Raw genomic sequence first — 13568 nt, 5'->3', positions numbered from 1 at the left:
GCCCTGCCCTCCAGAAAGTTGGCTGAGAACTAGGGGTTTAGATTCTCACTAATCAGGATCTCCCACTGTAGCCTAGAGAATTCAGCTTTCTAACTGAAGTGGTATTTTACCTGCTGCTTCTGAAAATGGAACCGCAGTTAGCTAGGGGATCCAGCAAAGTTCCCCCACTAGGCTGAAGGCTGAGATGGCAAAAGCCTCCCAGAGGAGGATCCCAGGGATTAGTATTCTTTTTTTTTTTTTTTTTTTTTTTTTTGAGACAGAATCTCCCTCTGTCTCCCAGGCTGGAGTGCAGTGGCACCATCTCTGCTGACTGTAATCTCTGTCTCGGGTTGAAGCAATTCTGCCTCAGCCTCCTGGGCTGTGTGAGAGCTCCCCCTGCTGTCTCCCTCTCCTCATGGCTCTCTTCACACTGCCTGCTCTTCCAGTAAAGCAAGTAGAGACAAGAACCACTAATCGAGAATACTAGTCCTGGCTGGGCACGGTGGCTCCAGCCTGTAATCCCAGCACTTTGAGAGGCTGAGGTGGGTGGAGGTCAGGAGTTTGAGACCAGCCTGGCCAACATGGCGAAACCCCATCTCTACTAAAAAATAAAAAAATTAGCCAGGTGTGGCGGTCCATGCCTGTAATCCCAGCTACTTGGGAGGCTGAGGCAGGAGGATTGCTTAAACCCAGGAGACAGAGGTTACAGTGAGCCGAGATCGTGCCACTGCATTCCAGCATGGGCGACAGAGTGAGATTCTGTCTCAAAAAAACAAACAAAAAACTAGTCCCTGGGATCCTCCTCTGGGAGGCTTTTTGCCATCTCAGCCTTCAGCCTAGTGGGGAAACTTCACCCTGTCACTTCAGAGCCTTGTTTCCTCCTGTTCTTTCAGTTCTTGGATGTGTTTTTTCTTCCCCATGGTCTTCTCTCACTCTTACCCTAGGTGTGTTCTCCAGGCTTCCTGACAGCTTAGAGTTGAGACATTCCAGATGGTGTAATCTAGCTTCCCATTCATCTGGGCTGCCTCCATCTCCTCTTGGCCCCTTTCCACAGAGCTTTTTTATATTTGCAAAGAGGATGATAGAATGCCATCTTTTCCAGAAGAACCCCATGCCTCAAGTCCCCACTTCCCACCCACCAGACAGTTCCTAATGGATAAATGGTGTCCTGGTATCTGTCACCTGTCTCCCAATCTGATCTGGATCTCTTCTAGATCCAGCAGAGATCAAGACTGGAAGGAATGGGGAGGTAGTATGAAATGCAGCAGCAAAGAGGCAAAGATTGCTGAATACTCTGGTCCTAATACTTGCTCTTTTTCTAGCCATGGCACTGAAGAGGGACAGCAAATCTTGCAGCAGCCGGTGCCAGAGAGACTGGACTTTGTTTGCAGTTTTTTGCAGAGTAAGCACCTTTCTTATCCAGCTATGAAGAAGCTGCTTCCTCAGCTCGTGGGATTGGAGAGTCCAGAGGAACTAGTTCATGAGTGTCTAGAGGAGAAAAATTTCAAGACTCCCCACTCTTTAACACAAAGATGAAAACAGCTGGTTCAGATCCCCTGGGTCTTGTGATGCCTCCATCAGTTGGTGTAAGAAGAGTGTCCCTTCAGTCCCAGAGCCCTTCTCAGAGATCTAGGTGTAGCCAGAAGGTTACTTTTTGGGACCTATCACCTTGAACTCTTTGAGCACCTTAAGTTTCTGTTCCCCCCAGCTTCAAGGAGATAGAAGCGAGAGTCTTTCCCTTGCAAGAAAAACTATTTTTCCCAGATAACTTTCAATTCGTTGCTTAGGCGATAGGTGTAGGGGCAGAGGCAGATTAAGGTTGATCTTGACCTCCCTCACTGCTTGTGTGACCTTTCTGGATGTAGGTTCCCTATGTATAATATGGAGATGATAGCTGCTCTTCAAGTGGATGGGTGGATTAAATAAGAACATATGCAAAGCTTCTAGTACAGTGCTTTTCAGCTCCCCTCCCCTTGTCCAGCCTTAGACCACACAGTCCTCGTCTTTGACATGGGGAGCTAGCTGCCATCTCCACTCCTAGAGAATTATAGGAAAAGTGAGGCTATATTTAGATAAAGCAAGGTGTTAATAATTGAGCCCAGACCCTTGGGCAGCATGAGAGTCAGGTATCCCCAGGTGTCCTCCTCTGACCTAGCTGCAGGTTTCCTCTGTGATCTCAGTTGGAACAGGATTCTAAGTGACCTGGCATCTCTGGGCTCTTCCTCTGTGGTGCTGAGAGAGAGTTGGTGAGTGGGTGGGAGAGTGCAATGTCATGACCCAGAGTTGCTGTGAATTCCCAGGCTGCTTTCTTCTTCCATTATCCCTGTAGCCCTTGGATTGACCCAGGATAGAACTGACTTCAGATGGAAAATTGTAAGGCAGGGGAAAGAGGGCATAAGGAGTAAGGAGCCCTACATCTCATAGCTCCACCAGAGATAGCCATTCTGCTCCCCAGATTTAAGTGTTCTGGGATTTCAGGTATGGTTCCCAGGAAGTTCACCCTGTTTTCTACATTGTTGTCATTGCAGAAAATCAAAAACATCCCTCTTCTCCAGAATGCCTGGTGTCTGCACAGAAGGTGCTAGAGGGATCAGAGCTGGAATTGGCCAAGGTACTTATGGAATACCCGACTGGGGAGGCGGAGCAGGGTTGGAGTGATGGTACCCGAGGGACCCTGCAGGGCCTTCTCTTAACCCAAGGGGAGATGATGGGTGCTTTATTTCTGGGGCTCTAGTACATTGGAGGTGGAACCAGGCAGCCACCTGTCTGAGTCAGAGGCTGATTTAGCCCAAGGATTCTAGGAGCCCATGATCTTATGACAGAGATTATGAAATAAACAATAGTTTACTAGACCATTACTGCGGGCCTTGGTGGAGACCTGGCAGAAATCAGGTCTCACTCGACTATCACCAAATTTTTATTATAGCTCAGTCTGCGTCATTCCCTCTGTTCTTTCTGGGTGCTGACCTATAGAGGGTACCTAAAGCTTCTCACCCAGGGTTCCATGAGTCCAGGAATTGAGCCATGCAGGAATCTTGGTGCTCAGCTTTTTGTATAGTGTACGCTGTGTCCTCAATTGAAAAAAAAACCCAAAATGTTTCCTGGAGCTATTAAGGATGGTGGCCTGGGGTTGCTGAATTCTAGGACTTTCAGAAGAATCGCCAGAATAGCTCAGAGTCCCCAGAACTGCCCAGAATGGGGCCACTGAGACAAGAGACAGCCCCACTCAGTGACTGCCTCCTGTTTGGCTTCTAGATGACCATGCTGCTCTTGTACCACTCTACCATGAGCTCCAAAAGTCCCAGGGACTGGGAACAGTTTGAATATAAAATTCAGGTAAGCCCTTGTGCCTCCATGCCACCTAGCGGGCCTAGCCCGTGCTTCACCTCACCTGACTTGTTTTTCTTTGAACAGCAGATACTGGTCTTTTTAAAAACACAGTTATAACAGTTATTGCCATTCATCATAGAAAATCTGGGAAATGTTGAAAAGCATGCAGAAGGAAATAACAGTTGCCGATAAACTCATTCCCAGAGGTTGCTAACATTTTAAAGGATGTACTTTCAAGTCCTTTTTTATGTGCATATATTTAACTATAATATATGTTTTAGGATAATACATAGAAATTATTCTCTGTTCCTATATGTGTTTCTGTGTGTGTGTGTGTGTGTGTGTGTGTGTGTGTGTGTGTGTTTCCACAGAACTTGCACTTCATTTATCTCATCCTTTCCTCTGGTAGGGTCATCTGGAAGAGGCCAACATAGTTATATATAAAAGCTTCCCGGCCGGGTGTGGTGGCTCACACCTATAATCCCAGCACTTTGGGAGGCTGAGACAGGAGGATTGCTTGAGGCCAGGAGTTCAAGATCAGCCTGGGTAACATAGCGAGACCCTGTCTCAACAAAAAAGATTTTTTTAAAAAAATGAACTGGCCAGGCACGGTGGCTCAAGCCTGTAATCCCAGCACTTTGGGAGGCCGAGGCGGGCGGATCACGAGGTCAGGAGATCCTGACCATCCTGGTGGCTAACACGGTGAAACCCCGTCTCTACTAAAAATACGTAAAACTAGCTTGGCGAGCTGGCGGGTGCCTGTAGTCCCAGCTACTCGGGAGGCTGAGGCAGGAGAATGGCGTAAACCCGGGAGGCGGAGCTTGCAGTGAGCTGAGATCTGGCCACTGCACTCCAGCCTGCGTGACAGAGCGAGACTCCGTCTCAAAAAAAAAAAAAAAAAAAGAATTGGGTGTGGCAGTGTGTGTCTGTAGTTCTAGCTACTTGGGAAGCTGAGGAGGAGGAGTTGACTCCAGGAGTTGGAGGTTATAGTGAGCTATGATTGTGCTGCTGTGTTCCAGCCTGGGTGACATAGCAAGACCTTGTTCCTTAACAACAATAACAATAAAAGCAACTTTCTGATTGTGTTACTTTCCTTAACAGTCACTTCGCTTGTGGTCAGGAGTGCAGTCAGTCAGGAACTCTGATTTGGGTACATCTTGAGGGGAGGTGGGAGGGAAGGGAGCAAGTGGGGTGAACATATCTCTAATTGAATGTTGTTGGCTGGGTCATAGGACCTCAGCTCTGAGAGGGAGAATGGGATCCAGCAGGCTTCTAGGGCACGAGGGAGCCAGGGACTGGCACTGCCAGGGTGGAGCTCCTGGCAGCCATCCTTTCAGAGGCCTAACACCTCAGTGATGTTCTTTTTCTCTCTGTGGCCCAGGCTGAGTTGGCTGTCATTCTTAAATTTGTGCTGGACCATGAGGATGGGCTAAACCTTAATGAGGACCTAGAGAACTTCCTACGGAAAGGTGAGTAGGTACATACTCCTGAGAATCCCCTCATCTCTGAAATGGGGAATACTAGGATCCTGAGTTGTCAAGAAGTGCGGTGGGGGTTTGTTTCTGTCTGTAACACAAGGCAGAGTTGGTGGTCAGGAAAAGTGTGTGTAATGGAGTAGGTCGATTTCTGGGTCATGTATCATCTCAGTTCCTATGGAGCTCCTCCTTGCTGCCTGGCAGCAGTGATGTAGGATATTTACAAGTGATCATACCTACTTTTGTTTTTTATTTTTTAAACAATCATTACTCTAGGCTTAGAAGCTGATAATGTGCAGTCTTTTTTTTTTTTTTTGAGATGGAGTCTCTCTCTGTCACCCAGGCTGGAGTGCAGTGGTGTGATCTCAGCTCACTGCAACCTCCGCTTCCCAAGTTCAAGCAGTTCTCCTGCTTCAGCCTCCTAAGTAGCTGGAATTACAGGTGCATGCCACCACACCTGGCTAATTTTTGTATTTTTTGTAGAGATGGCGTTAAACCATGTTGATTAGGCTGGTCTCAAACTCCTGACATCAGGTGATCTACCTGCCTCAGCCTCCCAAAGTGTTAGGATTATAGGCATGAGCCACTGCGCCCAGCCCACAGTCTTTTAAAAAATGTTTTTCCCATCATGTAGCACATGTTCTAGGTGGAAAGGCAGATACATAAACCAGGAAATATGATAAGGAATCTAAGTATGGAATATATCAATGGTCTCGGCTGGTGCTACAGTAGAAAGAGTGATCGTTCTGCTGGTCTTCTGAGGAAGAGGTCAGCTGGTGGATGATAGGAATGTAAGAAGGAGGTCTAGGCGAGTTCTAGCCATTGAGTTTGATGTTCCTTGTATTCAGGTTCCTCATGAGACCTTCAGGTGGAGATGTTGGAAATGTGAGTCCAGAATTCAGGAGCTGGCTCTGGACCAGAAGATAGGTTTGCAAGTCAGCATTGGATGGCCACTGAATCCGTGGGCACTATGGGCAGAGCCAGGAGGCCCCATCAGATCTCTGGGAGCTTAGAGGGTGGGTAGAGGAGGGAGGAGCAGATGAGGAGACTAAGAATGGGTAATTAGAGGTAGGAAAGTCCTACAAAAGTGGTCACAGAAACCAAGGAAAGAGAAGGGTTTTGAGGAGGGCATTTTGGAGGTACAAGACTTTGGGGGGAAGAATTCCAAATGGCAGTCAGTGGCTCTGATAGGAAAGGTTGTTGGGGGCTGCGAGGAGATCCTGCTCAGGGCTCCCCAAGCCGTCTCTGCAGTATGGACTTGAGGAAAAAGCTGAGCACTTGGTGCAGTTTCTGAGCCAGAGAACACCCTCACTCCACTGTGCTCTGAGTAGTGATGCTCTGTAGAAATGGAAGCCCTGCACTTTATTTTGGTTAGAGACACGGAACTGTGGATAACCCAGACACCAGGTTCTGCCCAGTGCCTTCCTTGGTAGTTTACATATAAGTATCCACAGATTCACTCCCACTAAGGCCAAGTTCTCAGATTGCATAAAGATGCAAATCTTTTCACCTTCTTACTAATCTTTGTTGATTTATTTTGTCTATTTCTTACCCCCAGCTCCTGTCCCTTCTACCTGTTCTAGCACATTCCCTGAAGAGCTCTCCCCACCTAGCCACCAGGCCAAGAGGGAGATTCGCTTCCTAGAGCTACAGAAGGTTGCCTCCTCTTCCAGTGGGAACAAGTATGTTCTGGGCCTTTCCTCCTGGGATAGGGCCTCAGCATCCATCTATTCCTCACATTCCTACCTTCTAGAGTTAAGCTGTTGACCAGCCTCTAGGAGTGCTTGGAGAATCCTGTAGATCTGGGATCTCCTCACCTCCCCAGTATTAATGGGGGGAATTGGTTGGGATTTGTCATGCGCAGAAGGTCTCCCTCAAAAGCTGTTCCCTGTTTATGGAATACCCTTCTTCCTCAAAGACTACAATGAAGTCCCTTCTCTTAGTACATCTCTGCAGAGCCAAGGATAATGTATCACTTTTTTTCTTCTGACAAAGAAATTAAGGCAGTGAGAAGAAAAATTTTCTCAAGATCATGTCATGAGGCTTGAGGTAGCACTGCAAATAGAACCCAGGTGCACAGGCCTCCCAGCTGCTAGTGGACACTTCACAGACCCCACTCCCTTCCTGCTGCCTGTTGCTGATTGCTTCAGATCTTAGGCTCTTACCAATGCAACTGGGCCTTTTCCCTCCTCAGCTTTCTCTCAGGTTCTCCAGCTTCTCCCATGGGCGATATCCTGCAGACCCCACAGTTCCAGATGAGACGGCTGAAGAAGCAGCTTGCCGATGAGAGAAGTAATAGGGATGAGCTGGAGCTGGAGCTGGCTGAGAACCGCAAGCTCCTCACCGAGAAGGGTAGGTGGCTGGCACGCTGGCAGATGTGTGAATAGACTTGCCAGAAGGATGTCCCTTTGGGCTCGCATGTTGTCCCCTCTGCTGGACCCTGGAGCTTAGAGCTCAGCCCTGGGCCTGTGGTCAGGCTGACCTCCTGGAAGTTGGGTTCTGTCTTTGTCCCCATCTTCTCTTTCCCTTAGATTGGATACCATATTCCTCCTCCTCTGTATGCCTCCTCCTCCCTATGCCACCTCCTCCCTTCCCCTCCTGCACATAGTTCTGTGCTGATTCTCCTCTCCTCCTCCCTCCACTCTGGGCAGATGCACAGATAGCCATGATGCAGCAGCGCATTGACCGCCTAGCCCTGCTGAATGAGAAGCAGGCAGCCAGCCCACTGGAGCCCAGGGAGCTTGAGGAGCTACGTGACAAGAATGAGAGGTACAACTCTCCCTGCATGCCTTCCCAGGCTCCCGCCCCTCCGTGCACCCAGCCAGGGGCCCATCCATACTCTCTTCTCGCTGCTTCCCTCCCTCGCAGCCTTACCATGCGGCTGCATGAAACCCTGAAGCAGTGCCAGGACCTGAAGACAGAGAAGAGCCAGATGGATCGCAAGATCAGCCAGCTTTTGGAGGAGAATGGAGACCTTTCCTTTAAGGTGGGTGTTAAGGTGGTGTGTGCATGGAGGCCCCTCAGGGCTGAGGCAATCTGGAAGGCTCCCCAAGAGAGGGTTGAGAAGAATGTCCCAGCACCTGTCTTACGCTGCAGTCTCTCCAGAGACCTGCATATTTTGCCCCTTTCCTTGTCCCCTAATTGGCTGCTTCCCGGGTACTGGGTTGTGACCCTAAAGTTTGATTTATGGTCCTGAATTAGAGGTGTGATGGCTGTGATTGGTTTGTGGAGGGTTGGCAGGATAATTGGAGGCATCCAGCCCCTGGGGTTCAGGGAGCAGACAGCAGTGGTAGGGTCAGCATTGACCCTGGGTGATGGGGATTCTCACTTGCCCATCTCAGCTGCGGGAGTTTGCCAGTCACCTGCAGCAGCTACAGGATGCCCTCAATGAGCTGACAGAGGAGCACAGCAGGGCCACTCAGGAGTGGCTGGAGAAGCAGGCCCAGCTGGAGAAGGAGCTCAGCACAGCCCTGCAGGATAAGGTAACCCTCTGCTGGGGTCACAGCCACAGTCTTGACCACATATGCAAAGCTGAATCCAGTTTACCACTGTGCTCTTCTCGGCCTTTGGGTATTAAGCTGCTTTCTCTTCAAGGTTTGATAGTGTGCTGTAATTGAAAGGTTGAAAGGTTGTGGGCTTCAGTCTAGTACACCTTTCTTTTTTTTTAATTTATTTTTATTTTTTCCCCCAGTCAGTGCCCTCACTTTATAGTATACCTTTCAATCCTATCTCTGGTGTTTATAAGATGTGGATCTTGGACAAGTTAATCAGTCTGTTTTTCTAAGCATTCTTTTCCTAAAATGGGAGTAATAACGAGTAGCAGCCTTACCACCTATTATGAGAAAATGTATGTAAAGCACTTCACACATTACGTAGTGTAAAGTAAGCTCTCAGTGAACCAGTTGTTATGGTTGCTATTGGTAAGAACCCAACTTGGCCACTTAGTAATAACCATGTAGCCCTTGATCTTGGCACTTAGCATCTGCTTCAGGTTCTTGCTCTGTAAGAGAAATAGTAATAGCTGCCTCTCACATTTGTAAGTGAATTAGAAATTCAGGAATGCACCCAGGCCGGGCACGGTGGCTCACGCCTGTAATCCCAGTACTTTGGGAGGCCAAGGCGGGTGGATCACCTGATGTCAGGAGTTCGAGACCAGCCTGGCCAGCATGGTGAAACCCTGTCTCTACTAAAAATACAAAAAGAAAAATTAGCTGGGTGTAGTGATGCATGCCTGTAGTCCCAGCTACTCGGGAAGCTGAGACAGAAGAAGCTCTTGAACCTGGGAGGCGAAGGTTGCAGTAAGCCAAGATCTCGCCACTGCACTCCAGCGTAGGCGACAGAGCAAGACTACGTCTCAAAAAAAAAAAAAAAAATAGGGATGCACCCAGCACAGCCTCTTACAGGTGCTTAGTGAACAGTGGTGGTGAAGAAGTGGGTTTGGGGCTGGGGGATGTTGCAGCTGCTGCCAGTGCTTCCCAGAGGATGGTGGGCAGCTGGTGGTGATTTGGATAATCTAGGACTCAAGACTTATCTGAGGAAGGGTATACAGTAAGGAAATTTGAAGTAAACTCAGCAGCCTTGGGGAAGTAGTAAGAAGGTCACATTATGATTTTATTCTGCCTTAGAACTAGGTCTAGAGTCAGGTCCCTCATGCTCCCAGTTCCATGATTTCTGCTTTTTTCTAGGTCATGGCAAAGGAGTATCTTGGTAACAAGATGATGGGCCCCATGTTTGTTGATGTTTATGAGGGCTTGTGTGGTAATCTGGTGCCTGTTCCACCTCTCTGTTCACATGGGTCTCATTTACTCCCAGAAATGCCTTGAAGAGAAGAACGAAATCCTTCAGGGAAAACTTTCACAGTTGGAAGAACACTTGGCCCTGCTGCGGGAGAACCCACCCCAGGAGAAGGGCGAGGTGCTGGGTGATGTCTTGCAGGTAGGAATGCACAGGACGACCTGTGTGCTGGGAGTTGGTGTGGACTCACATTCAGTACCTTTGGGTTCCTGGTGTTCTGCCATTTCCAGAGGAGGCTTGGTGACTGAGGAGTCATGCTGATCCCAGTTTATCTCTTTATACCACCAGCTGGAAACCCTGAAACAAGAGGCAGCCACTCTTGCTGCAAACAACACACAGCTCCAAGCCAGGGTGGAGACGCTGGAGACTGAGCAAGGCCAGCAGGAAGCCAAGCTGCTTGCTGAGCGGGACCACTTTGAAGAAGAAAAGCAGCAGCTATCTAGCCTGATCGCCAACCTGCAGAGCTCCATCTCCAACCTCAGCCAGGCCAAGGAAGAGCTGGAGCAGGCCTCCCAGGCTCATGGGGCCCGGTTGACTGCCCAGGTGGCCTCTCTGACCTCTGAGCTCACCACACTCAATGCCACCATCCAGCAACAGGATCAAGAACTGGCTGACCTGAAGCAGCAGGCCAAAGAGGAGCAGGCCCAGCTAGCACAGACCCTCCAACAGCAAGAACAGGCCTCCCAGGGCCTCCGCCACCAGGTGGAGCAGCTGAGCAGTAGCCTGAAGCAGAAGGAGCAGCAGTTGAAGGAGGTAGCAGAGAAGCAGGAGGTAACTAGGCGGGACCACGCCCAGCAACTGGCCACTGCTGCAGAGGAGCGAGAGGCCTCCTTAAGAGAGCGGGATGCGGCTCTCCAGCAGCTGGAGGCACTGGAGAAGGAGAAGGCTGCGAAGCTGGAGATTCTGCAGCAGCAACTTCAGGTGGCTAATGAAACCCGGGACAGTGCTCAGACCTCAGTGACACAGGCCCAGCGGGAGAAGGCAGAGCTGAGCCAGAAGGTGGAGGAACTCCGCGCCCGTGTTGAGACAGCCTGCCGGGAACAGCATGAGGCCCAGGCCCAGGTAGCAGAGCTAGAGTTCCAGCTGCAGTCTGAGCAGCAAAAAGCCACTGAGAAAGAAAGGGTGGCCCAGGAGAAGGACCAGCTCCAGGAGCAGCTCCAGGCCCTCAAAGAGTCCTTGAAGGTCACCAAGGGCAGCCTTGAAGAGGAGAAGCGCAGGGCTGCAGATGCCCTGGAAGAGCAGCAGCGTTGTATCTCTGAGCTGAAGGCAGAGACCCGAAGCCTGGTGGAGCAGCATAAGCAGGAACAAAAGGAGCTGGAAGAAGAGAAGGCTGGGCGCAAGGGGCTGGAGGCTCGATTACAGCAGCTTGGAGAGGCCCATCAGGCCGAGACTGAAGCCCTGCGGCAGGAGCTGGCAGAGGCCATAGCTGCCCAGCGCACAGCTGAGAGTGAGTGTGAGCAGCTTGTCAAAGAAGTAGCTGCCTGGCGTGAACGGTATGAGGAGAGCCAGCAAGAGGAGGCGCAGTATGGAGCCATGTTCCAGGAACAGCTGATGACTTTGAAGGAAGAATGTGAGAAGGCCCGCCAGGAGCTGCAGGAGGCAAAGGAGAAGGTGGCAGGCATAGAATCCCACAGCGAGCTCCAGATAAGCCGGCAGCAGAATGAGCTAGTTGAGCTCCACGCCAACCTGGCCAGAGCACTCCAACAGGTCCAAGAGAAGGAAGTCAGGGCCCAGAAGCTTGCAGACGACCTCTCCACTCTGCAGGAAAAGATGGCTGCCACTAGCAAAGAGGTGGCCCGCTTGGAGACTTTGGTGCGCAAGGCAGGTGAGCAGCAGGAAACAGCCTCCCGGGAGTTAGTCAAGGAGCCTGCGAGGGCAGGGGACAGAGAGCCCGAGTGGCTGGAAGAGCAACAGGGACGCCAGTTCTGCAGCACACAGGCAGCGCTGCAGGCTATGGAACGGGAGGCAGAGCAGATGGGCAATGAGCTGGAGCGGCTGCGGGCCGCACTGATGGAGAGCCAGGGGCAGCAGCAGGAGGAGCGTGGGCAGCAGGAAAGAGAGGTGGCACGACTGACCCAGGAGCGGGGCCGGGCCCAAGCTGATCTTGCCCTGGAGAAGGCGGCCAAAGCAGAGCTTGAGATGCGGCTGCAGAATGCCCTCAATGAGCAGCGTGTGGAGTTTGCTACCCTGCAAGAGGCACTGGCTCATGCCTTGACGGAAAAGGAAGGCAAGGACCAGGAGTTGGTCAAGCTTCGTGGCCTGGAGGCAGCCCAGATAAAAGAGCTGGAGGAACTTAGGCAAACCATGAAGCAACTGAAGGAACAGCTGGCTAAGAAAGAAAAGGAGCACGCATCTGGCTCAGGAGCCCAATCTGAGGCTGCTGGCAGGACAGAGCCAACAGGCCCCAAGCTGGAGGCGCTGCGGGCAGAGGTGAGCAAGCTGGAGCAGCAATGCCAGCAGCAGCAGGAGCAGGCCGACAGTCTGGAACGCAGCCTCGAGGCTGAACGGGCCTCCCGGGCTGAGCGGGACAGTGCTCTGGAGACTCTGCAGGGCCAGTTAGAGGAGAAGGCCCGGGAGCTAGGGCACAGTCAGAGTGCCTTAGCCTCGGTCCAAAGGGAGTTGGCTGCCCTCCGCACCAAGGTACAAGACCACAGCAAGGCTGAAGATGAGTGGAAGGCCCAGGTGGCCCGGGGCCGGCAAGAGGCTGAGAGGAAAAACAGCCTCATCAGCAGCTTGGAGGAGGAGGTGTCCATCCTAAATCGCCAGGTCCTGGAGAAGGAGGGGGAGAGCAAGGAGTTGAAGCGGCTGGTGATGGCTGAGTCAGAGAAGAGCCAGAAGCTGGAAGACAGGCTGCGCCTGCTCCAGGCAGAGACAGCCAGCAACAGTGCCAGAGCTGCAGAACGCAGCTCTGCTTTGCGGGAGGAGGTGCAAAGCCTCCGGGAGGAGGCCGAGAAACAGCGGGTGGCTTCAGAGAACCTGCGGCAGGAGCTGACCTCACAGGCTGAGCGTGCGGAGGAGCTGGGCCAAGAATTGAAGGCGTGGCAGGAGAAGTTCTTCCAGAAAGAGCAGGCCCTCTCCACCCTGCAGCTCGAGCACACCAGCACACAGGCCCTGGTGAGTGAGCTGCTGCCAGCTAAGCACCTCTGCCAGCAGCTGCAGGCCGAGCAGGCTGCTGCCGAGAAACGCCACCGTGAGGAGCTGGAGCAGAGCAAGCAGGCAGCTGGGGGGCTGCGGGCAGAGCTGCTGAGGGCCCAGCGGGAGCTTGGGGAGCTGATTCCTCTGCGGCAGAAGGTGGCAGAGCAGGAGCGAACAGCTCAGCAGCTGCGGGCAGAGAAGGCCAGCTACGCAGAGCAGCTGAGCATGCTGAAGAAGGCGCATGGCCTGCTGGCAGAGGAGAACCGGGGGCTGGGTGAGCGGGCTAACCTTGGCCGGCAGTTTCTGGAAGTGGAGTTGGACCAGGCCCGGGAGAAGTATGTCCAAGAGTTGGCAGCTGTACGTGCTGATGCTGAGACTCGTCTGGCTGAGGTGCAGCGGGAAGCACAGAGCACTGCCCGGGAGCTGGAGGTGATGACTGCCAAGTATGAGGGTGCCAAGGTCAAGGTCCTGGAGGAGAGGCAGCGGTTCCAGGAAGAGAAGCAGAAACTCACTGCCCAGGTAAGGTACTCAGCCCAACCACCCTCCCAACGATCAGGAGCTGAGAGCATGGGGACATCGATCCTGTGTTCCAGGGCCTCTGGCTCCTACACTGGAGTGTCTTGCCTTTCCTCATTCACTGGGTGGCAGAAAAGGAGAGGTGGCTGATGGAGTTCAAGTCTGTTGCCCCTGTCATCCTAAAGAAAATGTCAGTGGCCTCCCCTCTCCTGAAGGCTCTGTCACTGGAGAGTCAAGCTGTGATGACCACCAGCCCATACAGAGGTGCACCTGCACTGGATGCCTCAGGAGCCACTGGGGACTAGAATCAGTCTAACTGGCATTTTTAAACTTACTGTC

At 51.8% G+C, this 13568-nt stretch overlaps 1 protein-coding gene and 1 long non-coding RNA gene across 31 annotated transcripts in view; one reads left to right on the top strand and one right to left on the bottom strand.

Moving 5' to 3' along the window:
- NUMA1 (nuclear mitotic apparatus protein 1) overlaps window positions 1–13568 on the top strand; it is an 80841-nt gene that overhangs the window by 57552 nt on the left and 9721 nt on the right. For all 30 annotated transcript variants that reach the window (XM_077963616.1, XM_077963601.1, XM_077963611.1 and 27 more), the window contains 11 exons: window positions 1302–1381; window positions 2508–2590; window positions 3235–3315; window positions 4691–4778; window positions 6343–6466; window positions 6979–7136; window positions 7436–7553; window positions 7653–7770; window positions 8126–8266; window positions 9597–9719; window positions 9867–13232. In XM_077963616.1, the coding sequence (XP_077819742.1) occupies window positions 1302–1381; window positions 2508–2590; window positions 3235–3315; window positions 4691–4778; window positions 6343–6466; window positions 6979–7136; window positions 7436–7553; window positions 7653–7770; window positions 8126–8266; window positions 9597–9719; window positions 9867–13232 (4480 nt within the window). The remainder of the gene's footprint in view (window positions 1–1301; window positions 1382–2507; window positions 2591–3234; window positions 3316–4690; window positions 4779–6342; window positions 6467–6978; window positions 7137–7435; window positions 7554–7652; window positions 7771–8125; window positions 8267–9596; window positions 9720–9866; window positions 13233–13568) is intronic.
- LOC144334328 (uncharacterized) lies at window positions 9375–9894 on the bottom strand. The gene is made up of 2 exons (XR_013404072.1): window positions 9778–9894; window positions 9375–9602 (listed from the first exon to the last, which is right to left on the bottom strand). It is a non-coding gene; the product is annotated as an uncharacterized LOC144334328 (long non-coding RNA).

Source organism: Macaca mulatta, chromosome 14 (genome assembly GCF_049350105.2).
Source record: "Macaca mulatta isolate MMU2019108-1 chromosome 14, T2T-MMU8v2.0, whole genome shotgun sequence".
Taxonomy (NCBI): domain Eukaryota; kingdom Metazoa; phylum Chordata; class Mammalia; order Primates; family Cercopithecidae; genus Macaca; species Macaca mulatta.
This window is presented reverse-complemented; position numbering and strand designations above follow the sequence as displayed.